General features: G+C 48.6%; 1 protein-coding gene across 1 annotated transcript in view; it reads right to left on the bottom strand.

The window, feature by feature from the left end:
- SHANK3 (SH3 and multiple ankyrin repeat domains 3) overlaps positions 1–12097 on the bottom strand; it is a 47301-nt gene extending 35204 nt beyond the window's left edge. The window contains exons 1-10 of the mRNA XM_048217982.2: positions 11804–12097; positions 11236–11439; positions 10296–10367; positions 8137–8245; positions 7911–8062; positions 7648–7815; positions 7370–7486; positions 6901–6978; positions 5860–5926; positions 5–278 (exon numbers count right to left, since the gene is read on the bottom strand). Of these exons, the coding sequence (XP_048073939.1) occupies positions 5–278; positions 5860–5926; positions 6901–6978; positions 7370–7486; positions 7648–7815; positions 7911–8062; positions 8137–8245; positions 10296–10367; positions 11236–11439; positions 11804–12097 (1535 nt within the window). The remainder of the gene's footprint in view (positions 1–4; positions 279–5859; positions 5927–6900; positions 6979–7369; positions 7487–7647; positions 7816–7910; positions 8063–8136; positions 8246–10295; positions 10368–11235; positions 11440–11803) is intronic.
- Positions 12098–27531: the final 15434 nt, after the last annotated feature.

The following is a 27531-nucleotide window of genomic DNA, read 5'->3' as shown; positions in this document are numbered from 1 at the left end:
CTACCTGATCTTGCTCTGGCTGCCCCTGCCTGCTGTGGGGCCACCGATGTCATTCTCTTGGTCACCATCCCGATCTCGGTCTTTCTCCTCCTGCAGCCGCTGGAGCAGCAGCTGATGGGGGAGGCTTCGCAGCGAGGGTCCAGGAGAAGCTGCCGGTTGCACCTCACCCTTCAGGTTGATGTCACTGGCTGAGCGCTGCAGGGGCCGAGGGGAGGCCAGGCCACTGGGGCCAGCCAACCGCCGCCGCTTTGCATAACTGGGGGTTTCCCTGAATGGTACTGGGGTGGGAGTGGGGGGTACAGATGAGACTCTGGGCAGCCAGATAGGATGACCAACTTACCCTGGTTTGCTTTCCAGATTTTAAAACTAAAATCCTATGTCCCAGGAACTGCCTCAGTCCTGGACAACCAGGACAGTTGGCCAGCCTATGACTGAAGCTACCATTGGGGGTCACATCCCAAACTGCCTCTAACTCTAGCTTCAGGGGTGAAGCCTGCTCCTCCTGTCAGCTAAATGAGGTCTTGGGCATGCTCAGATCTGCTCTTGGAACTATCCATTTCACAGGCTTCAGCAGAGGCAGAACAGGCCCCGTGTGACAAATCTCACCAGGCTACTGCTATACTGGACCATCTATAGTTAACTACAATGAGGGAAACCATAAAAGACGTTCTAGACCAGGGTTTGGCAAACTTCTTAAAGAATCAGACAGTAACGATTTCAGACTGCAAGCCATATAGCCTCTGTCCTGAGGACTCAACACTGCTGCTACAGCACAAAACAGCCACAGAAAACGTATAAGCAAATGGGTGTGGCTGAGTTCCAATAAAACTTTATTTAAAAAGCAGGTGGTGATTTTAAAAACATGATCCAAATATATGCTATTTACAAAAGAATCCCTTTGGATCCAAAGACACGAGTAGGTTTAAAATAAAAGAATAAAGGAAGATATTTCATGTAAATAGTAACCAGGAGGGCTAAGTAGCTATATTTATATCAGACAAAACAGACTTAAAGATAAAAAATATTACAAGAGACAGAGGACATTGTATATTGATAAAGGTGTCAATTCATCAAATATATTAACAATTATTAACATATATGCACCAAACAACAGAGCATCAAAATATATGAAATAAACATTAACACATTTGGAGAAATAGACAGTTCCATAATAATATTTAAGACTTCAACACCCCACTTTCAATAATGGATAGAACATCTGGAGGGACAATCAATAAGGACATAGAAGACTTGAACCAATTAGACCTAACAGGTATGTGTACAGAACACTACAGAAAACAAGAGAAGAATATATATAATTCTCAAGCGCACATGCAACATTTTCTAGGACAGGCCATATGTGAGGCCACAAAACAAGTCTCAATAAATTTTAAGTGACTGAAATCACACAAAATATCTTCTCCAATCACAATGGGATGAAGCTAGAATTCAAGAACAAAAACAAACAAAAAAAAACCTGAAAAATTCACAAATACATGACAATTAAACAACACTCTCTTAAACAACCACCACGTGACAAAACAAATCACAAGGAAGTTAGAAAACACTCAGAAAATAAAAACAAAAACCTGCCAAAACTTAGGGGAGACAGCAAAAGTGGTGCCAATAAGGAGATTCATAGTTGTAAAACATCTATATCAGAAAAGGATAAAAGTCTCAAATCAATAAGCTAAGTGCACCTCTTAGGAACTAGAGAAGTTCCTTCTCTTAAGGAACTAGAAAAAGAGAAGCAAACCAAACCCAAAGCTAGCAGAAAGAAGGAAATTAGGATAGACAAAGATAAATGAAATAGAGAACAGAATATAAAGAGAATGAAAACAAGAGTTGTTTGTTTGAAAATATCCACAAAACTGACAACCTGTAGCTAGACTGACTCAGAGAAAAAAGAGAAGAGAGACACAAATAACTAAAATTAGAAGTGAGATTGTGGCGTTGCTACCAATCTTATAGAATTAAAAAGGATTAAAAGAGAATACTATGAACAACTGTATGCCAACAAATTAGATCCAAGTTAGATGAGATGAACAAATTTCTAGAAAAACACAGATTACCAAAACTGACTCAAGAAGAAATAGAAAATCTAAACAGACCTGTAACAAGCAAAGAGATGGCTCAGTAATCACAAATCTCCCAACAAAGCCAAGTCCAGAGAGCTTCACTGGTGAATTCTCCCAAATACTTAGAGAAGAATTAACACCCATCCTTCTCAAATTCTTCCAAAAACTAGAAGAGGAAAGAACACTTCCTAACTCATTCTATGAGCAATTAAAAAGTAAGCAAAGGACTTAGTATTTCTCCAAAGAAAATATACAAATGGCCAATAAACACATGAAAGGATGCTCAACATCCTTAGCCACTAGGGAAATGCAAATCAAAACCACAATGAGATACTATGTCACACTGACTAGAATGGCCGTAATAATAATAATAATAATAATAATAATAATAATAATAATAAACCGATGATTACAAGTGTCAGCAAAGATTTGAAGACTTTGAAATTCTCCTACATTACTGGTAGGAATGTAAAATGGTGAAAAACAATTTGGCAGTTTCTCAAAAAGTTAAATATAGAATTATCATATGGCCCAGCAATTCCCCTCCTACGTTTATGCCCAAAATAACTGAAAACAGGTATCCAAACAAATTTCACACATGTTCTTAGCAGCAATATTCATAAAAGCTGAAAGGTAGAAATAACCCAAGTGTCCTGTTGAAGAATGTGTGGATAAACAAAACTTTATACATACAGATCATGGAATATTATTCAGCCATAAAAAAGAATGAAGCATCCTACAATATAGATGAAGCCTGAAAACAAGCAGAGTGAAAGAAGCCAAACACCAAATGTCACATATTGTAGTGTTCTAGTCATGGGAGCATCTCGAATAGGTAAATCTATAGGGACAGAATGTATGTTAGGGTTAAGAGAGGTTAAGAGGGAGGGGAGTGTGGAATAATTACTTCATGTATGCAGGGTTTCCTTTTTGGGGTGATGAAAATATTTGAAATTCAATAAATGTGGTTGTATAATACTCTGAATGTATTAAATACCACTGAATTATTCGACTTAAAATAATTAATTTTATGTGATGTGGACTTAACTCTAAATGAAACATAAATCCTCCATTTTAAAGCCTTGATTTAAAAAAAAATAGAAAGACTGTGGGCTGAATTTGGCCTGTGAGGCCTCACTTGCCAAGCCCTATTCTAGACTCCTGTCAGCAAAGTGTGAGCCGTGGACCATCAGCCTCACCTCAGAGCTGAAACTCTTTGGAAATGAAGACACTCACGCTCCACCCAGAGCCACTGAGTCAGAATCGACATTGAACAAGACCCCTAGGTACGGTGTGAGAACTTCCCTCTGGCCCTGTGGGACAGCAAGTTGGTGAGAACATGAAAGCACGTGTGTGAGAAACAGTGGGGGAGAATGTGGACCCTAAGTTGGCCCAAGAAGACAGAGGGGAAGACACATCGGTAGCTATTCCCAGGCCAGGATCTCTGCTTCAGGCCTATCAATCTAGAGAGGGCTGCCAATGGGTTTCAAGGTGTCCTGTCCCTTGAACAGTAACAGGTCCCAGCCTACCAGACCCTCCACAAGGGCTTCCCTTCCTGAGGAAGAGGAAGGAGGATGGATGGGCAGAGCCTCCCTCCAGCTCTTCTGTGTGCAGGCCCATCCCGGGTCCCTGAGCTGGGGTAAGACATGGCAACTGACCGTCACTGAAGAAGTGTCCCTGGAGTGAAGGTGTGCAGAGGGAGTAGGGGTGACAAGGACAGGTCCAAAGACAGCCTCTGCCCAGGTCCAAAGACCGCCTCTGCCCTAAACCCCCTTTATAAAAATGAACTAATAATAATCACTCCTTGACGGGTTGCGGAGAGAGTAAACTAAAATAACAAGGCTCATGAATGTATTACCTGTAGCTCAGGGACATCTGGCTATGTCATCTGAGTATATGCATGATACCTGAGCAGACTAGGGTCCATAGCCAGCAAAGCCAATGGCCACACAGAGGCCAACTGGTCTGGATGCCTGCTCCGTACCTCAGCTCAGCAACGACACGCCTAACTCCAACCTGGAGAGCATACTCAGGGTCAGCCAGACAGTGAGTCGTAATAATGGTGACCCTAGGAGCCCTAGTATCTCTGTCCACTATCAAGAAAATGAGGGGCAGCTGGAGACTTCCTCTCTCTTGGCCACGACCAGACACCCTCCTCCCTCCAATCAGCTGGACCAATGTCACCGGCCGGAGTCTAGACACATAGAATCAAATCCCACACAAGGTCAGAGGAGGGAAGGGTATTCAAATAACCATAAAAAAAACATATTTTACTTAAGAGAAACTGAGGCACAGAGGTCCTAAGCAGCTTTCCCACAGTCAAACAATCACAAGATGAGAGGATCCCACATGTCTACGAACCAGGGTTCTCCCAGGCTAACAACCACCTCCAAAACACTCACCAGCCCCAACCAGACCCTAACGGAGCCCTCACTCTGTCTCTTGTCCCTAACTCAAACCTCAAACCTTATCATGGTTCTCTGCCCATCAGAACCTGGATCTAAACTCTATGCCACGTCATTAGCTCAGTTGTTTACTCAACATGTACCTACTGATACTCGCTATGCTGCAGCTGTGGAGTCTGCCCCCACCCCAACCTTAGAGACTCAACCCATGATCATGGTCCCCTGGCCTTCCCAGGACATGAGAGACTCATAACCAAGCCTCAGTGGAGGAGGTCTGTTCAGGGTAGACTCTACAGAGGAAGAGTCCTTAAATGTGAACTTGACCTTAATCTCAACCCCAGTCCAAAATGCAACCCTAGCCCTGACCATAAGAGAACCAAGACCAGCCCTAGCCCTTTGCTGTCCACTGTCACTTAACCTTTTGGGGGTTTTGTTTTGTTTTTTAATAGGGACACTACAACCATGGCAGACAGGGGAGCCTGGGAGTCTGTGTTCCAGAGAGAACCATGGGCAGAAAAACCTGGCCCACCCAGGACAGAGGGCGCTAAGAAGGGAGCCCCTCTGTGGCCAGCTAGCTGAAGGGGTCGCCTTTCCAAGAGGGGAGACCTACCCTCTCCCATAGCCCTACCCACTTCACACAAGAGAGAGAAGGCAGGATCCCAAGGACAGGTCCCAGAGCAGCCCGGCACCCACCACCGACATGGGAGTGGGTGGGGACCTCCTTGAGGCTCCAGTGTGGTGGCTGTGCCCATCCTCCTGCCTGCCCTAGAGTCAAGACCAGGTGGCATCTCCTGGTTTCCCCTTCAGGACCATGAGTCAGGCATATCCTGGGCTCCCCTGGTACACTGGCTCAGAGCTCAGTGCCCTGAAGATAGCTCTTCCCTTCTCCATTTGCATCCTGACCACTGTATTTTGTTTTCTTTACATGATCTTGTCCTACTGAAGCACACTATGGGCTACTTAAACCAGCTCTTGCTCCAGGCAAGAGTGACACACCGAGGGTCAATGGCTGAGATTCACTGCCCCATGTCCCCAGTGACCTAACAGGAAATGAACCTTGACCCTCACTTCAACACCACTCTCAACCTAAGTCGACCCCTAAACTCAACAATGGCTCCAACCCACAGCCCTAACCTAACCATGCTCTCAACCCTTACTCAGATCCTTTGTCCACTCCACACAGGCCCTTCCCTCGGCAGATTCCCCATACCTTCAGGGGCCATTAACGGACCATTGACCAAAGTATAACTGCAAGGAAGAGGCTCAGGGTATGGGGGGCTCCCTTATACCAACCCCACTGACCCCTGTACCTGTTGGGGACATGACAACCCCCACAAATCCACATCCAACAGGGACCTGGGTTGGGCAGAACTCACCAACATCTGAGTCTTTATGGGTTTTGATGACCTCTGCGAGCTCAAAGTTCCCTGCGATGATGGCCACCTGAGGAGGGAGGGTGAGAGAGGGGACTCAGGGGTGCCAAACCTGCCCCCCTTGGCCACTGTGCATCCTGCCTGGGCTCCTGTGTGGGGTCTTCCTTGGTTGGGGGCCCCAGGCTCAGACCCTGGCCCCTGTCTAACCCACCACCCTAAGGGATTAAGAGGTTTCCTGGGACATGAGACTTTGAGCTAAAACCAGGACAGTCCAGGCCTATGGGTCACCCTACTGATTCTCTTAACAGCCCCTCCACACAGACCATCGCTCCTGTCTCAGCCATGGTCCACCATTGCCTCATACCTGTCACCCTCCTTCTTCCCTTCCCTTGTCTCTGCATCTAGTCATCCAACAGGCCCTTCCAGACTCGCCCAAACCCACCAGGCTCTTCCATTGCTGTGTCTGTCCCCTGACTGGACAGCCACAGAGGACCTACCTGTCTTCCTCACATCTCTGAGGAGACCTCTGAAGGCCCTCATTTCCACTGAGAACAGAATCCCAGCTCCCTCTGAGGTCGAAAAGTCCCCATAACATGGTCTTAATTCCCTCACCCACAAATTCCAGGCCACAGAGAGACTCATGCGCCTGGTGCCAAGAACCAAAGTCCCCTGGAGAAGGGGCTCAGAAACATCACCTGAATTAAGTCAGGGACTGGAAGTAATCCTCTCACCCCTGATTTGGCCTCTATACTCCACCTGTCTCTGGCAGGTCAAGCCCACACTGGTTCTCCCCTGACCCCAGAGGACTATGACCCTCTTGTTTCCCTGGAAGGAAGACAAGGGAACCGTCCACAGTGAATCCCCCCAGTCCACGAGCTGGGCGCTGCACTGCCCACCCCCTTCCTCTATCTCACCCTGGGCCAATCCTGGAGTGAGAGCTCCCTTATTGCCTTACAGGGTAAGAACCACGGTCCAGAGAGATCAAGTCACACAGAGACAGACACCCAGGGGTCAGCCTCACGCTCCCGTAAACCACTCTTGTACCTGGAAGGCTGTCTGGCTATTGTAATTGCGGACATCCTTGTTAGCTCCACGGAAAAGCAGGACTCGAGCACAGCTCTCCTGTTGGGAGGGTTGGAGTGGGGGTCACAAGTGGGCAGCTGGAGGGGCACAGTCAGGATGCAACAGCACACACTGGGGCACATAAGGGGGTCCAGGGCACACCCACCCACACTGACATGTCCAGTGCCCGTATGCACTGGCTAGGGATGAGCAGGTCAGGTCCCGCTTGGCCCAGAAAGCCCAGATGTGCACGATTCATACCCGGTTGTTTGGAACACACATGTAACGTGTGCTCAGGCAACAGATGTGCACACATAGGCCTGGAAGGCCACAGTTCACAGCGGGCCACAGAACACGCACCCAGGAAGTAACACACAGGACTAGACAGGTAAGCAAGCACTGCACAGGAGCACCTGCACGCACCCATGCATGCGTACACATATAGTCACACCTGGTTATAAAGGGCACAGATGTGCAGGGCTGTATTCCCTGAGGCGTTCTGAGCCCCCATGTCAGCTCCGTAGAACAGCAGGTGTTCCAGGTGTTGCACATGCCCAAAGCGGCAGGCCTGGGGGATGAGAGAGATGCTGTTGGGTCCCCGAACAGAGTGCAGGACCCTCAATCCTACCAATAGGGTCGGGAAAGCCCCCACTGCCTCACAGAGCCAGGAAGCTCCCTCCTACCCCCAGAGGCTGACACTCCCCCTGCCCCTTCACACTCCCTGCCCACCTGGTGGATCTCCTGCCAGCCGTTCTCATCTGTGGTCCCCAGCTGAGCATGGTCGTGAAGAAGCAGCTCACAGCAGAGGGCATCCCCGCCCCCCAGGGCACTGTGGTACAAGGGCGTCAGGCCGCGGCTGTCCTTGTAGTCAGGTGAAGCGCCCAGGTCCAGCAGGGTCTGAAGGCAAGGAGCCTCAGCATTCATGCGGGACCCAGCTTCCTCCCCGCGCTGGGCCACGCGCCCCTCCAGGCCAGGGCCCCGCCCACACTGACCGTCAAAGCTGCCGCATTCCGCTGGCGCGTGGCACAGTGCACAGCAGTGAGCCCATCTCGAGTGCGGAAGTCCAGGTGAGCACCGCCGTTCCTCAACACCTTCAGCAGGTCCGTGGCATTGTCCAGCTGGGCCGCAAGGCTCAGAGGACACTCTGAGTTCAAGAGACAGATGAAGGTTAAGGTCCCAACCACTCCAAAGCCATGCCCTTCCTGCTCTGCTTCTCACCTCCTGTGTCAGGATCGTGGAAATTGGGGTCCAGCCCCTTGTCCAGTAGGCGGGCCACCTTGTCCGTGCTGTGCAGCTGGACGTAATCCATGAACTTCTTCAGGTTTGCCTGGAATACCCAGCCGTCCTGGTCAGTCCAGCACCACAGTTACAATCATCTGCCACCCGCCTCCCACCAGTAAGCCTCAGGCCACCGGTCACCCTACAGGAGCAGGTACTGCCCCACCTCCTCACACCTGTCACCCTACACCATGACCTTGTCACCCAACATATCACCTTAAGTCCTGTACTCTCACATGGCCGTCTCAGCTCACTGGGCCCAGGTGCTGCTTGAAGTCCTTCCCTGCATCCCCGGCCCACTGCAACAGTCAGTCTCAGCCCAGCTAGCCCCTCATCAAGTACAGGTTGCCCTGGTCATGCCCCCAAGCAAATTTCCTACCCCAGCCTCACCACTGCTCTGACTCCTCTCCTCAGCCATGCTGCCCCAAGCTGCCCAGCCTGGAAGAGCCCAAGGCACCCAGGCAGGAGCCACCCCCACCACAGCCCACATCCCCATCACTCCCAAGGTGGTCTGTTCCTTCTTCCTCATGAGATCACCCAAGGCAGACCCCTATCCCTGAGGCCCTTCCTCACCTGTGGGTGGCCCCTCCTGTGACATGACTTTGCCTTTCATTCATTGACCTAGTCATGCATTAATTCACTCTGCAAAGCCTCACTGAGGCTAATGCTACAGATGCTGCCTGCAAAAGGCAAGCTGCCTTGGCTGGAGGCCCCGGGTCTTCTACAAACACTCAGACTGCATCAGAAATAGGAGAGAGCACCATGGGAACCACTTCACAGGAGGTGTCCTCCTAAGGTGAGTCTAGACAATCAAACAGGAGGAAGGGTGCTCATGACAGGGGGGAGATGTCAGCCAGACCCAGAGGGGATGGTGTGATGGTGAGGGCTGGTTAGAGTCCAGGCAGGCAGAAACATGCTGGGCTGGGGTAAGGAGTTGAAACTCAATCTAAAACCCAGTGGGAGTCACTAGAGGTCAATAGTCACCAGTGTCCTGTGGGTTGCTCGGGACAGTTTTAGAGAAGAGGTAACCATTTGGGGAGGAACCCAGAGTGACAGGGTCACAGTGGGCCAAGTGGAGAGCGAGGGCAGTCTCTGTCCAGCCAAAATCATGGCCTCTATCCCCATGTGCCCCAGGGGCAGCAGAAAAGCCCGGCATGGAGGCTCCATGGTCACAGAGGGGTCACTGCACCCAGAGGTGACAGTGCTCAGATCCTTCTCCTAAAACGAGACAGGCTCCAGAGACAGTCAATGAAGTGTCCAGTAAGCAAACGTCCCCTGGCCACTGGAACCTGAGGTGGGAGCTGAGGGGTCTGCCTGCGGGTAGGGGCCGTGACACCCACATTACCTCTCCTACATTCAGAGAAGGCAGTGAGGTGGCCCCCAAAGAACATTGGGGGTCAGGCCCACCTAGCAATGATGCTCAGTAGGTGTCCCTAAGCACAGGGCCCCAGCGACAGACAGATCTGGATTCAGCCCGTTTCACTGGCTGCACACCTGTAAGCAAGTCACGTCACTTCTCTGGGACTCAGTATCTTCATCTGGAAAATGGGATAGTGATAGTCCTTCCCAGGAGAAAATTGAGATGCCTAATTATGAGTGCCCAGCACTGGCGGACCACTAAGTGCTAGGCTCCTTGTTCTCCCCACCCCCTCCCAGTTCCCCTAACTGAGGACATCAGGTGCTTGTTCACTTCCGTTCCATCCAGGCTCTCACCAAGACACCATACCCTATCACACTCCACCACCACCCCCAGCCAGGGGCCCACCAGAGGGGTGAGCAAGAGTCTGATCTGACTGAAACCCATCACCAGACCACGCACACAACAGCCATGGTGCTGGAGTCTGCACCCAGCCCTCCAGCTGCCCCAACGCCTACTCCGGGGCCCTGACACAAGAGAAAACAGCCTGAACCAAGCTGGAGGGACTGTGGTCAGTCCCAAGCCAGGGTGGAGGATGCTGGGAGCAGAGAGAGGGCTCTTGGGAATTTTTAAAGGACATTGTTGATATCACAAAATCCAGTCAAGGCTGGGGTGAAGCGAACACTGCTCATGGGGGCCAGGAGGTAACCTCTGGAGTCCCTTCTCTGTGGCCCCTCCTTACCTTAGTGTGAAGCTTTGCAAACTGCTTGTCATCAATGAGGTTCTGGGCATAAACTCGCCTCTTGTATCGAAACTGCTCAGGTAAAGAAAAGGCAGAGAAAAGGCACCCGCCTGGGCTGAGTGAGCGAATGCGTGCACAAAACCAAGTCCTACTTGCTCACCCGGCCAGCCACACAAATCTCATACGGACTACCATGGACATGGATGGGCTGCACGCCTGCTGTCCCGTCACCTGCAACAGCCCCTTCTCTCTCATTCCCACCCCAGGATGCCCTGGAAAATGCCACTCCTTTTCCAAGACCTGATTCCAGGCTTACCTTCCTAGACATGCCCTGAGTAGAACTAACCCCATTTCCCTGTGCCACCAAAGAGGCCAAGCCAACTTTGAGCTCAACCACCATAAAGCTCACTTTAATGCTCATTGCACTTGCCACCACCACCCCAAGCTGTAAGTCTGTCCTCACACCTGACAGTGCACTCAACATCCTTGCCATTATGAATGGGTGCACAAATGAGAAAGACATCGGTCTGCCCTCAGAGACTCCACGGCGGGGGAAGGGAACAGATGTGCACACAGGTAACTCGCTGGCTTACCCCACACACTGCTCTGCGCACTCGCACCCCGCTCCGCAGAACCACTCTGTTCCCACCACACAAGACGCTGACTGCAAACACTGCACGCCACACACAAGTCTCGCCGCACGTACTGCTCACACCTCACACGCTACACACACCGCACACTGCGCCCCGCGCACACACTGTATACACCGTTCACTGCGCTGGGCACACACAGACACCCCCCACACACACACACACGGCTGACTCCTCCGGTCCGTGTCCCTCACTGCCGTGCCCTTCACTGCTCTTGTCCCGGAACTCCGTGGTCGCGCCCCAGGCGCTCGCCTCCCGCCCCCGGTCGCGCGCCCCCACCCGCCACTCACCTCCAGGTAGGGCAGGGGCGTGTCCAGGTTGGGCGGGTACTCCTGCAAGAGCCGCTCCTCGTCCAGGAACTTGCCGGCGCGGCCCCGGGAGGGCGGCTGGAAGAGCCCGTAGTTGAGCGCGTCCTGGAGGCTGTGGTTGAGGGCGCAGAGCACGCGCTGCTTGGCGGCCCACACGGGTGCGGCCGGGTCCAGGCGCAGACACTTCTGTGGCGGAGCGGGCTCATGAGTGCGGACCGGGTGAGCGCGGACCGGCCGCGCCCGGCCCCGCGCAGGGCACCAAGTCCCGGGAGCCCCCGTAGGAGTCCGGGGCTCCGGAGCCCAAGCCCCGGACCCCGCGCCTCCGCGTCCAGCAGGCGAGGACCCGCCCCAAGGGCGGTGCTTCCCCGGGCCCCGCCCCCGCCCGGGTGGTGGGGAGGGTCTCCGCGGAGGCGGCGGGGGAGGGGTGAGTAGCCGCGGGCCTGGGGTCCCGGCACCCGCCTCAGAGCGCGCCGGTGGGGGGGGGGGGGAGTAGGGGGGGGGTTGGGCGAGGAGGGCGGGGGCGCTCCCGGGACGGGGCGGTGGGGCTTACCGTCTGCTGCAGGTCCGGGATGCCGACGCGCACGACCACGGCGCTGGCCCCGGGGCCGTCCATCCCCGCGCCGGCGCCCGGGCCGGAGCCCGGGCGGCTCGCGGCCGGGAGCGGAGCGCACTGGGGCTCCGCGCGGCGCCCCGGCCCCCCCTTCCCCCCCGCCGGAGCCCCGTCGGCCGCGCTGCGCGGGAGGGGGCCGGGGGGGGCCGGGGCCGGGGCCGGCGCGGGGGACAGCTGCGCCGAGGGCTCCGCAGGGGCGGCGGCGGCGGCGGCGGCGGCGCGGCTCAGCTGCATCGGCCCCGGCTCAGCTCGGCGCCTGCCTTCCCCGGGGGCGGGGGCGGCGGGGGGAGGGGGCCTGAGCCGGGAGGGAAGCGGGGGTGGCAAGGGGGCTGCGCCGGAGGCGGGGGCCGGGAGGGCTCAGGGCCAGCCGGGGACCGGGGGCGAAGGGGACTGTACGGGTCCCGGGGTGAGGTGGGAGGGTTCGTGCGGTGGGCCTGGGCCGCCCCACAGGGCGGGGGCCCTGGGGGCTGTGCGGGGGGTGTGGGGAGTCCTAGGCCTTGGCGTGGGGGGAGTGGCTGAGCCACGAGGGCCGCGCCGGCCTTCGGCTGCGTGCGAGCATCCGCGGACCACCGAGGAAGATTCCGCGAGGCGGGGGTCCTGAAGCTGGGGTGGGGTCCGCGTTGGGCACAGGGACCAGAGAGGGCAGGAAGGGGAGAGAAAAACGGGAGAATTAATTTCCGGGGGTGGCAGCTTCTCCCCCATTCTACCGACCTCCCTACACCACTCAAGGCCCGGGGGAGATGACGGTGACCAACCCTGCCCCAGTCCTGGGTGTGAGACGGAGGAGACATCGGGGCCAGGGAGGGGCTAGGGGCTCTCCCACAGCAAGAGCCAATTAACCCTCCGACTTAACCCTTACGACCACCCTGAATAGTGTTCAGCGCGGCTTCCCGCATCCCCAGCCGAGTTTGGGGAGTTCTGTCTGGACTCCAAGGCCGCCTCTCCTCCTCCCCACCCTCCAGGCCCCCTGGTCTGCCTAGACCAACGCCTGTCGCCCCCTTTCCGTCACCTTAGCGACGACAGGATGGGGGCGCGACCTATGAGGACAGCCTTAGGGGAGGGGGCGCTACTAGTCTCCACCTGCAACGGGGAAGTGAATTTTAGTTTTACACGTTGTCGTGGCAACGCGGGAGGGGGTGATGAGTGGGCGGAGAAGAGGGGAGCGCAGTAAAGAAACTAGCTCAGGCACCACCGCCCCATTGGAGCATGCCACCCCCCCAACACTAATAAACCTTACAGAACTACCCCAGTGCTGCGAAACCTGTGCCCCCAAGACCCCTGAGAGCAAAGAGCAGCCCCTAAATGTCGGAATATCCCTGATCTCCCGAGAAATAGCTCCTGACTCCCACAGAACTCCCGGCCATGCCTTGACTGTGCCCCCAAAGAAAGGCCCTGACCCCCATAGCGGAGCTGCTCGCCCTCTCGCTGGACGTACTTGATAATGTTCATAAAACAACCAAGCATGGGCACACCCTCTGGTCCCTGGCAGAAAAGAGTCCCTGCCCCCCCCCCCAGCCTCACCCAGTCTTCTCCAAGAACAGTCTTGGATCCCCCGAGGCTCCCAGGAATAAACTTGAATGAACCCCCTACACACAGAAAACCTCCCTACTCCTCCCCATGACAACCTGGAAACACCCTAACCCCACACGAACAGTACTTGGTACCCCCCTCCAAGAACAGATCCCTCCCCACACAGCCACCTTGACCACCACCTGCCCATCACATAGCCCCTCCCCCCGCAATACCCACCCCTCTGCCCCCAGAACCGTCTCTGATCACCCCAGAGCAAGGCCCCCTTCCCAAGGACCAGCCTTAACCCCTGAGAGAGCCTCCTCTTCCATCCGCTACCCCTTTAGGAAAAAATCTCTGCCTCCCAGGGCTCCACTGACCCCACAGAGCCGAATCTCCAGCGCTGTCTGTGGGTCTGGTCCTGCTTTCTCCTCAAGCTTGGGCGGACCCTCCCTGCCCGGAAGTGTGGCCCCAGGATGCCCAGACCTCCCACCCCCTTGTCCAGACTCTTCCCAAGGCCACTGGCCTGGCTGGACTGGGGTTGCTGAGGGTCCCCTGGGGACTAGGGCAGGATGGGAGGGCTGGGGAAAGGGGGGAGCAGGAAGGGGCCTGTCAGAAGGCCACTTTATCTGCAGGAAGCACCTTGGGAAGCACGAGGGTTGGATTTCCTGTGGCCCAGCCCTGGAGAGAGGAAATTAGTGCTTCCCAGCCCCTCTCCTGTCTCCACTATCTTCCTGCCCCCATCCCCCACCAAGTCACCAGCCCCACAATTCCTGCCCACCTTACCCTCCCCATCCCTCCCACCACAACCCCCACCTGCCTTTACTCCCAGCTCCCAGCCTTTCATCCCACTGTGGCTGGCTGCTAGGTCGGGAACATGCTTGCTAGAGTCCTTGGTTCGTGGTGGACGAAGGAAGGAAGCCAAGAGGAGGCTGCACCTTTCCTCACCACCATTCCCAGCAGCCCAGACCTCTGCACTAGCCCTGCCAACCTGCCCACCCAGCCTGGACCTCAAGGGAGCCCCTTCGGCCTCCCAGGCCTCCCCCTACCAACCTACTGCCCTGGATGAGTCCCACTTCAGTCCCGCACTGCAGCCATAAAATCTTTTGGGAGAAAATCTCATGTTTTGCTGATCGGCAACCAACAGATTTTTGGTCTCCAGGCTCAGCTGGGCCTGGCACTGCCCAGGGAGATACCAGAGCTCTTGCTTGGTTCTTTACTGGTTCGACAAAGTGCCTGGCACATAGGATGGGCACATAATGAATGAATTCCAAGCCTGCACATTCCCCCAGCTCTACCACCACCCCAGCAAATAGCAAAAATAACAGAACCCAGAAGCACTTTACCCACATTACGTCCTTCCATCCCCGCAGCATGGTGGGTTTACAGAGGATGAAGCCAAAGGATAGTGGGTGTCTTTGCCCTTTATTTTGTTGAGAATAAAAGAACCAGGCCCCTCACCACCTCCCCTATAACTCCTGAGCAGCCCCTCGTCCAGCAAAGTCCACCACCCAGGAAAAGCCACCCTTTGCCTGCCACTGCCCACCTCCCTGTCCCAGCCCAGCCCCCTCTGCACTCCTATCTCTGTCCAGTCACCAGACCCATGGCCTGCTGCTTCCCACTCCTTCCGTCCAGGCCAAGATTCCAGAAAGACGTTTCTCACCCTCCCTGCTTCTTTCCCACATTCTCCCACCACACGTTTTCAGACGCAAACAGGCCTCATAGGGCCTTGGGGAATTCACGTGGGCAAAGCACCTAGAACAGTGCCTGGCACATCCCCAGATGGGCCCACAGGCCACACACAGGCCCTTGCCTCACCACAGCCTTGCCCACCCACCCCACCCTATGCCCTCTCCCTGCTTGGCCTCCCAAACGTCAGTCATTGGTGCCCCTGATTTCGTGCCCTGCCCCTTCACGTTCTTCAGCCCCGTCCGGCATCTGTGGTCCACACCCTCCTGGCCCTTGTGGTGGGCTCCTCTCCTGGCAAAGTTTTTTGCCTCCTTTACCCCCTTTTATTGCCCCTCCCCCCTTCCACACTCCTGGGGCCCGCTTCCTCACCCAAATCCCAACCCTGCCCTCCCTCAGCGGCTTCTCCCAACTCCCCCACTCCCCCTTGGTTTCCATGACAACCTGGTGGGGCATTCTGTTCTCAGCCCTCCACTGACTGCCCTTCTTCTCTTCTGTCTACGCTTTTCTTCCTGTGCTCCCCCCCATCTGTTTCTCTTTCTTCCGCAGCACCTATGCTAACACACTCTCACTCACTCACTTACTGTTCACTGTGGTTCCCGGATTGTCCCAGGAGTAGTGCCTGGGGCACAGTGGGTGCTCCACATATTCCCAACCGGGTGAATCGAAGCTTCAGCCTACAAGCTCTTCACACCAAACTTTCTCTGAAGATCAGACCCTCTCCCAGACTCCAGAGCAGTTTGTGGGAGGCAGGAATCCTTGGACGTCGACTTGAACGTGAAACTGTCTGGGTCTGGTGTAGTTTTTTGTAATTCCCTCTACTTATTTAATGTCTATCAATATATTTAGGTTCCATTTCGTCCTGAGTCTGATATGTTAAGTTTTACTTCTCTGGGAATACAAATTATTTCTAAAAAATCAGCTTTTTAGGGGCGCCTGGGTGGCTCAGTCGGTTAAGCGTCTGCCTTTGGCTCAGGTCATGATCCTAAGGTCCTGGGGTCTAGTCCATGTCCAGCTCTCTGCTCATAGGAGAACCTGCTTCTCCCTCTCCCTCTGCCTGCCACTCCCCCTGCTTGGGCTTGCTCTCTGTCTCTCTCTCTGTCACATAAATAAATAAAATCTTAAAAAAAAAGAATCAGCTTTTTATTTTGCTAATCATCTGTATTTTCTATTTTGTTTTATTCAGTTTAGTTTATCTCTACTTTTTTATTGTGTTATGATTCTTTTTCTAATTTCTTGAGTTGGCTGTTTAATTCAGTTTTTAGTCTTTCTCTTTTCTGAGAGTAAGCATTTAAGATTATACATTTCCAAGTGGCACTTTAGTTATGACCCTGAAGTCATGATAAGTAGTATTTTCAATTTCACGTTCTGATTTTCTAATATCAAATTTTTTTGGCTTGGGAATTGCTGAAAGTACACTTACTTACATTTTCAAACGTATACTACTTTTTTTTGGAGGGAGGACTAACCTTTAGTTACTGATTTCTTATTGCATTATGGTCAGAGGAGGTGGTCTGCATAACACTCATGTTTTGGGATTGTGTGAAGACTGTCTCTGTAGTCATGTACACGACCTATTTCTGTAAAAGTTGCCTATCCGTTCGATAGGGATTGTTGGATGCAAGGAGATATAGATAGATAGAGAGAGAGGTATATATATAATCTCCGTTATACCAAGCTTGTTAACTGTATTACCCAAATGCTCCATGCCTTTTCTGACTTTGCATCTACGTGATTTATAAATTACCAGAAGAAATGGGTTAGAATCCCACTACTCTGATATTGGTTTTAGCAATCTCTCCATGAAATTTGCCAGTTTTGGTTTTATATTTTTGAGACTTGGTTTTTAAGTCTAAGAGTTTTAGGATTATACCTTCCTGATAAATTATCCTTTTGTTATTGTACAGCACCACTATTCCTAATAACGGTTTTTGCCTTAATTTTGTTTTTTCCAGTAATTAATCTACCACAGCCCTTTTTTGTGAGTAGTGACCTCATATTTCTTTTTCCATCCTTTTCCTTATATCTTAGGTATGCTTCTGATATGTAGTCCATGTAGCTAGATTTTTTTTTTAAATCAGTCTTATAGTTTTCAGCCTTTAATGGCGTGTTTATTGTGATTGCTGATAGGTTTTGATAGATTTTTACTATCTTATTTTGTGTTGTCTTTTTCCCTATGCTGCTTTTTCCTTCCTTTCTGCCCTCCGCTGAATGGATCAGGTGTTCTTTACTCCCCTTTCCCTCAACCCCGTTTGGCTCAGAAGTTGTGCATTCTCTCACTTGCATAAATATGCTTAAATTTTCAACATGCATAATTAACAAGTTCTAAAGTCAACTACTGTCTCTACCTCCCTTCTGTGTAGCAATAAGAACTTCGAATACTTGCACTGCGATCCCTCCTCTCACCCTCCAGGTTCTTGACCCTGTCATTTTTGTCTCCCGGTTGGTCATTCTCACCGTGACTCTGTCGCGTTGCACGCGTGTGCAGATTTGACTGCAGGGTAGCCTGTCTCTTCACTCACTCTTCCTTTGGGGTTGAAGTCTCTTCTTCCTGAAAGCACATACTTGCGATATTTTTAATGAATGTCTCGTAGTGAAAAATTCTTTCAGTCTCTGAAATGTCCTGTTTTGCTCTCTTTCTTGAGTGATAATTTAGTAATGTAGATATCTAAATCGACAATTATTTTCCTCTCGGTACTTTTTTTTTTCCTCTGTGTGTGCTCTATTCTGGGTAATTTCCCAATTCAGACTTCCACCTCATTAATATTCTCTTTGTTTGTGTTTAATGTGCTGTTAATTCTCCCCATATGTTTTTTTTTCCATAGAGTTTTCAATTTCAATGACCATAGATTTCATTTCTAGAAGCTCAATTTGGTACATTGTCAAATCTGCTTACTCTTTCTTTATATTGGCTTTTGTCTTTTTTTTACTTAATGCGATTTATAAACATCTTCTCTTGTCTTTAATCATTTAAAAATATTTATTTTTAAATTTCTAGTCAATAGTTCAATTATATGGGGCACCTGGGTGGCGCAGTCATTAAGCGTCTGCCTTCGGCTCAGGGCGTGATCCCGGCGTTCTGGGATCGAGCCCCACATCGGGCTCCTCCGCTGGGAGCCTGCTTCTTCCTCTCCCACTCCCCCTGCTTGTGTTCCCTCTCTCGCTGGCTGTCTATCTCTGTCAAATAAATAAATAAAATCTTATAAAAAAAATAGTTCAATTATATGACCTTTTTGGTCATCTAATCTTGCTCTCTGTAGTGCCTACTGACTTTCACTCATGGCAGATTATTTCTGTGAGAATTTTGTAATTTGCAGTTATGAACTCCGTTGGGCCTGTATTTATGCGGGTGTCCTAAGCAGCCTAAATGTGTCCCTTCAGAGGAGTACCACTATCCCAGGACTACTTTTATGTTAGTTTCTTGGTTTGGAGGTCCTGGAGACTACAAAGAATAATATAACTCAAACCCCAAAACTGATGGGGGCAAGCAAGGGTTACAGCCTCACAGGGAGACTTTTCTACAGAGAGACCACCACAAAGCTTTATGAAAATTGCTTAAATAAAAAAAGAAAAATGCAATAAGAATTATGAAAATAAATTACTTACTAAGGTATTTGAGCACTGCATGTCATTCATTGAACCAGCCACTGTTAATGTTCTCATGACACAGATGAGGAAGCAAAAGTCATCAAGAGGAAGTAACTTAACGTGTCCAAAGTCACGCATGGCTAGACAGTACAGAATCCGGGACTTGAACCATGGCAGTGGGCATGTGACCCAAGCAGGGCAGGTGATAATCCTGCCCTGGGATTTTTTTTTTTTTTGAAGATTTTATTTATTTGAGAGAGGGAGAGAACACAAGCAAGGAGAAGGAGAAGCAGGCTTCCCACTGAGCAAGGAGCCAGACGTGAGGCTTGATCTCAGGACCCTGGGATCATGACCTGAGATGAAGGCAGCCACTTCACTGACTGAGCCACCCAGGCGCCCCTTGCCCTGGGATTTTACCTCTTGTAACTGTTTCTCCACCCTTGGGTTACATAAGAGATGTGAGCTCAGTAGCTACTGGTGACCAAGATTCCAGCCAGGAGAAGAGAGCAACAATGAGGGAAGTATCGGGGGACAAGGGAGGCTCTGAAGGAGTAAGTCCCTAAACACTCCCTGAACTCTGAAAGCACTTCGGTTTTTCTTGAATTTGGTTTCAAGAGCCAATAAATTTCCTTTCTAGGTTGAGAGTCTGTCCTTGGAGCAGGTGCCTGGATTAAAACCCCAGCTCAGCCTCCAAATAGCCACCTGGCCTAGAAAAGCTTCTTAGCTTCCCTGTGTCTTTCCTATGTCTCCGGAGCGCCATTCCACACTCTGATAAGTTGGGGACGATGGTAGGGATTGTATCATTCTCCCATTTATCCTGGCCACATGCCAGGTCCTGTTTCAGTCGCTGGGTATGAGGCAAGCACTTGCCTTCAGAGCTCACAGGTTGGCTCCTGGCCTTCTGGGCCATTGTGCAGGCTCGATGAGACAAGTGAATATGAAATGCTTACCATAGGCCTGGTACACAATAAACACTCTAATTTTTATTAACATCATAAAGCTAATTCAGAGTTGGTTTCTATCACCTCAACCCAAGAGTGCCTTCTAATGAACATTCTTCATATATTGTGGCAAAACTTGGAGTGATGTGAAGGGATGACTGATCTTTGTTGTATATTCTTCGAAAGAGCATTAGATTATTAATATTACTTTAACAGTGAAATTTAAAGTCAGAAATAGCTGCCTAATTAGTTTCACATTTAGGATTCCAATTACCTTTTCTTTCAAGACTATGAGTTTTACCCACATGTTTACCTCTCCCCCGCAAAGAACTATGTGGGTTTTTTATTATTATGGTAAATAATACATAACATAAAAGTTACCATCTTAACCATTTTTAAGTGTACAATACAGTAGTGTTAAAAAGAACAATGTATATTTTTAAATACAGAATCCATCCCTGTATTGGAAGACAGGCATGTGGATTGCAAATGAAATAGCAGTTTAAGGGGACCTCTAGAAGACATGATGCAGACGGGGTCAGAAAATGGAAAAGGCGTTGAAAGCTGAATCGTTGACTACATAGCCACAAAGACACGAAGGCTGCTGGGGAAGAAAGCTGTCTCAGCACAGTGGGGCCCTGCTGGAGTGGGGTGGGGTTCACTGAGTCTAGCTGTAGGGCACAGACCTGCTCCCTAAGTATAGTGGAGGGGGCTGGAGAGACCTTTGGGCGAGAGAAGTGGACTATCACTGCAGAGAGGGCTTGGCTTTAGAAACACAAAAAAACAATGATTCCTAGCCCCTCTTCTCAACTTTCTCAGTGACAGGGCAGCTCGGGCCTACTTTCTACCAGAGTACCCTTCCACCTACTCATCCCTGCCCTCCATCCTGAAGGGAAGCCCATCTAGGGATGAACTTCACTCTTCATTCTTTTCGTTCTGTGTAAGATTCCATTTTATGAAAATACCACATTTGGGGAAACCTGGGTGGCTAGTCGGTTGAGCATCCAACTCTTGATTTCAGCTCAGGTCGTGATCTCAGGGTCGTGAGATTGAGCCCTGCGTCAGGCTCTGTGCTGGGTGTGGAGCCTGCTGGGATTCTCTGTCTCCCTCTGCCCCTTCCCCTCTCTCTTTCTCTCCATATAAATAAATAAATAAATAAATAAATAAATAAATAAATAAAGTTATTAAAGAAAAAAGAAAATACCACATTTTGCCTATCGGTTCATCTGTTGAAGTGTATATTTGGGTTGTTTCCAGTTTGGGACAATTATGAATAAAACTGCTATGAACATTTGTATATAAGTTTTTGTGTGGACTTTTGCTTTTGTTTCTCTTGGGTAAATACTTAAGATAGAATGGCTATGTCTTAGGGTAGATGTATGCTAACTTTTTAAGAAATTGGCAAGCAGTTTTCCGGAATGGTAGTATCACTTTAAATTCTAACTTTTTCCATTTCCTCCACATCCTTGCCAACACTTGGCATTGACTGTTTTTAATTCTAGCCATTTTAATGGCTGCGTGGCAGAATCTCCTTGGGTGTTTAAGTCTGCATCTCCCTGATGATTTTGAGCCTCTTTTGGCATGCTTCCAGACCATGCACATGTCTTCTTGTGGACATGTCTGTTCAAGTCTATTGCCCATTTTTTAAAAACTCAGTAGTTTGACTTACTGAAATTTAGTATCTCTATATATTCTGGACAAGTTTTTTGTCTAAAGTTCTCTAATTTTGTTGCTTGCCTTTTCACTTTTGTAATAGTCTCTTTCAAAGAATAAAAGACTTTCATTATTATGGGCTCAATTAACATTTTTTCTTTTATTTGTCATGTTCTTTGTGTCCTAAGAAATCTCTGCTTACCACAAAATCACAAAAATTTTCCTCTGTGTTTTCATCTAGAAGCTTTAGTTGTAAACATTTACATCTACGATTAATTTCAAGTTAGTTTTTATTTGTGATGTTAGAAAAGATTCATGTTTGTGTTTTCCATTTTGGGATGTCCATTTGTTTTGGATCATTTTTCAATAACATATAACATAAAATATACCATTTTAACCATTTTAAGTGTATAGTTCACTGGCATTAAGTACATTTGCGTGATTGTGCAACCACCGCCGCCGTCCGTCAGTCTCCAGAACTTTTTCATTATCCTCCACAGAAACTGCCCATCACACAGTAACTCTCCGGCTCTCTTTGCCCAGCCCCTGGACCCACTATTCTGTCCTCTGTCTCTGTGGGCCTTACTGCTTTAGTCCTCCCAGCACCACTTTTGAAAAGACTTTCCTTTTCCACTGAATTGCCTTTCCACCTTTGTTGAAAATCAGTTGGTCACATTTATGCGGGTCTGTTCCTGATTTTCTATTCTTTTCCTTCAATCTACATTTATACTTTCACTAATACCAGATTTCTTAATTTCTATAAGGTCTTGAAATCAAGTAGTATAAGCCCTGCAACTTTGTTCTTTTGTAATCTTGTTGGCTATTCTAGGTCATTTTCATTTCCATATAAATTTTAGAATCAGCTTGTCAATTTCTACAAAAAAAATTTTTTTAAAGATTTTATTTATTTATTCGACAGAGATAGAGACAGCCAGCGAGAGAGGGAACACAAGCAGGGGGAGTGAGAGAGGAAGAAGCAGGCTCATAGCGGAGGAGCCTGATGTGGGGCTCGATCCCCCAACGCCAGGATCACGCCCTGAGCCGAAGGCAGACGCTTAACCGCTGTGCCACCCAGGCGCCCCTCTACAAAATTTTTTAAAAAGCTGATGGGGGGGGCGCCTGGGTGGCGCAGTTGTTAAGCGTCTGCCTTCGGCTCAGGGCGTGATCCCGGCGTTATGGGATCGAGCCCCACATCAGGCTCCTCCACTGGGAGCCTGCTTCTTCCTCTCCCACTCCCCCTGCTTGTGTTCCCTCTCTCACTGACTGTCTCTGTTAAATAAATAAAATCTTTTAAAAAAACATAAAAATAAAAAAAATAAAAAGCTGATGGGAATTTTATTGGTATTGAATTACATCTATAAATATATCTAGAAAGAATGGATTCTTAATAATATTGAATCATCCAATGCGTGATCACGGTAAATCCCCTCATTTATTTTGGTCTTCCTTAATTTATCTCAGCAAGGCTTAGTAGTTTTCAGTGTAGAATTCTTACACATTTTTGTTAAATTTATTCCTAAGAATTTTGTTAGTTCACATTATTACAAATGAAAATTCCATTTCATTTTTTATTTTTAGAATTTTTAATTATTTTTTAACATGTAGTATTATGTTAATTTCATGTGTACAGTGATTCAACATTTCTATACATTACTCAGTGCTCATTGTGGTAAGTGTACTCTTAATCCCCTTCACCTATTTCACCCATCCCCCTACAGCCCTCCCTTCTGGTAACCATCAGTTTGGTCTCTATAGTTGGTACTGTTTTTTTGTTGGTCTCTTTTTTTCTATGTTCATTTGTTTTGTTTCTAAGTTCATTTTATAGTTAGTATATACAAATACAACTGATTTTTATATATAAACTTTGTAGCCTATAAACTTGTTCAATTCACTTAGTTCTAGTAGCATTTTTATAGGTTCCTTAGGATTTTCTACATAATCAGGTCATCAGCAAATAGCAAAATACTTTCTCCTTGTGAATTTTCTACCTTTTATTTCTTTTTCTTGCCTTACTGCAATGGCTAGGAGCACCAATACAGTGTCTTATAGAAGTGGTAAGAGCAAGCAGCCTGGCTTTGCCCTCAGTCATGGGAGGAAAATGTTTGATATTTCACCATTAAGTATGATAATATCTGAAGGTTTTTTATAGATGGTCTTTACTAGATTTAGAAGGTCCTCTTCTAGTTGTCATCTGAAGAGAGTTTTTCATTATGAACATATGTCTGACCTCCTTATGGAATTTTTTGAAACCTTACTCAATAACTCTGCTTTATCTCATTGGCCTGATAAATGGGTCTGGCTGCAAGTGAGCTTAGGAAATGAAGTTCTTTCTTAAGTGAACACATTACTGCCCCCCATCGAAATCAGGGCTCTGTTAATAAGGAAGAAAGCATGATCGATATTAGAATAGGCAGCTAGCAATCTGTCACCCTGCATATACAATTCTAGATTAACAGTTATTTACACCCCACATTTTTAACTTCCTATTCTATTGTCATCTGGGTTCTACTGCTGACATTGAAATAAACGCTGTTTTAAGTTGTTATTCTTTATGTAGGTAATTTATTCTTTCTGGATGCTTTTAAGAGCCTGTTGTCTTTAATACGATTCAATTTCAATTTATGCGTAGGTGTTGTTTTAGTTCTAGTTGTCCTGTTTGGGATTTGTTATGATTCCGAGCCTTAGGGCTTATGTCTTTCATCAAATCTGGAACTTGTCTGCTATTATCTTTTTAAATGTTATATCTCCTCAGTATCCTCTATAAAAATATGTTAGATTTCATGGGTGAACCTTGAAAACATTATGTGAAGTGAAATAAACCATTCACAAAGGGACAAACATATGATCAACTTGTATGAGGTATTTCAAATAGGCAAATTCATAGAAACAGAAAGCAGAATAGAGGTTACCAGGGGCTGGGAGAGGAGAGAATAGGTAGCTATTATTTAATGGGTACAGATTTTCTGTTTTGTATGATGAAAAAATTCTGGAAATGGATAATGGTAACGGATCCACAACATTGTGAATATATTTAACAAAATTGTAAGGTGTGAAATTTTTTTAAAGATTTAAAAATTTTTAATTATGGTAGACCCTCTCATTCTAAAATATTCTCATCTCCCAGTCTATTTTGTATTCTGGGTAATTTCAGTAGGCCCATCTTCTTTTTTATTTTTAAGATTTTATTTATTTATATGAGAGAGAGAGAGAGCCCAAGAAAAGGAGGGGGAGGGGCAGAAGGAGAGGAAGAAGCAGGCTCCCCACTGAGCAGCAAGCCCAGTGCAGGGCTTGATCCCAGGACCCTGAGATCATGACTTGAGCAGAAGGCAGAAGTTTAACTGACTGAGCCATGCAGATGTCCCTGTAGGCCAATCTTCTAGTTCAAGAATTCTCAGCTCTGTCTAGTTTGCTGCTTAATCTGCCTACTGAAATTTCAATTATATTTTTGTTTTCTAAAGTTATATTTTGGGGGCACCTGGGTGGCTCAGTCAGTTAAGTGTCCGACTCTTGATTTCGGCTCAGGTTGTCATCTCAGAGTCCTGGGATTGAGCTGCATACCAGGCTCTTCACTCAGTGGGGAAGTCTGCTTGAGATTCTCTCTCCCCCTCTGCTCCTCCCCCTGCTTGCTCTCTCTCTCTCTCCCTCTCTCTCAAATAAATACATAAATCTTTAAAAAAAATAGTTACACTTTGTTCATTTTCAAATCTATCAGATTCTTTCCTTTTCCCTTTTTTCTATCTCTGATCCCTTCTGCCACTTCTCATCTCTTGTTCAGGTTTCCGATTGCATCTTTTATGTCTGTGAACATTTTTAGCAAAAACTTACGTGGTTTGCGATTTTAGATTGTGATCTTATGTTTGGCTAACCCAGTCTGTGAGAACCTGGAGAGACTGAGTTGAGACTGTAACCCTCCAGAGGTGATTTGCACTCACTCCTGCTAGGTGCCCCAAAGCTGCCAACCTACAAGCACTCCAACTCAGTTCCAAACCACCCAGGTAGTATATATGTAAAACCCACACCCATTTGAAGGTAAGTCTATGCTTATGAATTCTGAGGAGAGATTTTATTTGCATCGTGTGGTGAGATCATTTCAAAATCTTTCATTTTTCTTTTTGAAAAGCAAATTTTTTTAGTCTTTCTAGCCTATCACTGAAGTTATGGGTCTTTAAAAGTCCTGAGAATGTCCCCGATATCATACTTTCTTACCCTTTTGCTTTTAGTTTCCATTTCATTTAGTATCTCTGGGGATATCCCTTGCTTTCTTCCAAGCTCAGCTATATACATTTAAAAGAATGCTTATTATATTTTAGTGAACATTTCCAAGTGTCTTGCATTAGATTATGTTGTTGGAAATGTTTTTCTTTTCTTTTTTTTTTTTTCTATTTTCTTTTAAAGTAACCTCTACACCCAATGTGGAGCTTGAACTCACAACCCCAAGATCAAGAGGTGCATGCTCTACCAACTGAGCCAGGTGCCCCAGAAACGCATTTCTTCTTCAGCCACAGCAGTCAGCGCATATAAGTGTTTAATGATTGTTTGCTGGACAGATGTTAGATGAATGCATAAATAACAGAAGGACATTCTATATTTTAAAATGTTTATTATAGACCCATACACACACAAACACACACCAAAGTATGAGGCACTGGGAATATGGTACTGTACAAATGGGTCCCACCTGGTCACCTACACCCTCTCATTCACTTAGGACTTTGGCATCTTTTTTTTAAGTAGGTTCCATGCTCAGCGTGGAGCCAAGTTCAGGACTTGAACTCATGACCCTGAGATCAAGACCTGAGCTGAGATCAAGAGTCAGATGCTTAACTGACTGAGGCACCCAGGCGCCCCAGGGCTTTGGCATCCTGATGACAGGTTGCTTGCTCACCCCAGGTTCTGACATCACCCATTTCCCTCCAAGTGATCCCTCACACACTGGCTTCCCAGTTCCCCAACATCTCATCTCACTGACTGCAAAAGCTAGAATTTGTATATAGATTACAGACTCACATACAGCTTATTTGAGCAGAAAGGGATTTAATACACCAGGATTGGTGCCTACAAAGTCATTGGAAGGACCGAAAGAGAAGCATCTCATCTGAGCTTCTAGAAATGCACTCTCCTCCAGCAACACCATAGAACTGGTCCTCTAGGGAGTTACTCTTTTTGCCACAGTTGACAAACTGAGATGTTGGAAAGCTGGTGCCCCAACTGCTGGCTCCAAGAGGCCACACCTCTCAACCCTTTTTGTACCTAGGTAGGGCCATGTCACAGAGTTCTGGAACTGATCTGGGTAGAAATAATATGTGCCTCCTGCTCAAGCCTGCGTGCTTTCTCTTCACCCTTCTGCTTGCTGGACGTAGGTGTCCAGGATGACTTTACATCCACATGTTGAGAATGGCAGCACTTCCTTTGTCCTGGTCCCTAAATGACTATATGGAGCAGAGAGCCCCCACCCCCACCCCACCATTCCTGCCAATGTTGTAAACTGGACTTTCTGTAAACGAGAAATAAGCATCTGTTGTATTAAGTCCCTGATATTTGGGGGGCTAGCTGTCAAAGTAGCTGGTGTTTCCTCAACTGATATAAGAGGGGGAGCTCTAGAGGCCTCCTCGGGCTTCCCACCTTGGAAGTTCTTGCCTGGACCAGCAAGTAGTGTTGCGTCGGCTGCTCATATATCTCGACAACTGGGGAAATTAATGCAAGCTAGACCCACATATCCGCTGTGTCCACTGTGAGATGGACTGTGGCCCAGAATGCATATCTCACCTGACTTCCAAAGCCCCCTGCTAATCAGTGGACTATAGGGACATCAGAATGTCTGGGAAATGGCTGTAGCTCGGAACCAGTACCCAGCAATCCCTGAAAGCTTCAAGTGCCCCCCCGCACCCGCCCAGTGGATAGCAATCTTGGCAAAAGGCCGCACCTCCCTGCAGGGGAGGCCATAGGGAAGACTTAGCATGGCCTTGGGTGTTTCCGCCAGGTCTTTCCTTCTGGCAGAGGGCTGGAGGTCTGTGAATGACTCATGTCCAGGAATTGGAAGAGGAGCTGGAGCGACTTTCCTGCATTGTGAGTCAGGTCCAGGCCGGTTCCCGAGACCCAGGGTCTTTCCACCACCGCCCAAACCTCCACTGACACTCCCCTCTGTGTCCTGGAGGGTGACTCCGTTGTCAATGAGCCAATGGTCTCTGAGTCCATACTATTCTGTTTGACCATCATGATGACCACACCTGCCTAGTCGTGTGGCCTCTGCCACCCCATTATCTCCTTATTTTGTTTCATCTCCGCCCTACA

Source organism: Ursus arctos, unplaced genomic scaffold (genome assembly GCF_023065955.2).
Source record: "Ursus arctos isolate Adak ecotype North America unplaced genomic scaffold, UrsArc2.0 scaffold_82, whole genome shotgun sequence".
Classification (NCBI taxonomy): Eukaryota; Metazoa; Chordata; class Mammalia; order Carnivora; family Ursidae; genus Ursus; species Ursus arctos.
The sequence above is the reverse complement of the archived record's forward strand: the minus strand, read 5'-3'. Positions and strand labels throughout refer to the sequence as shown.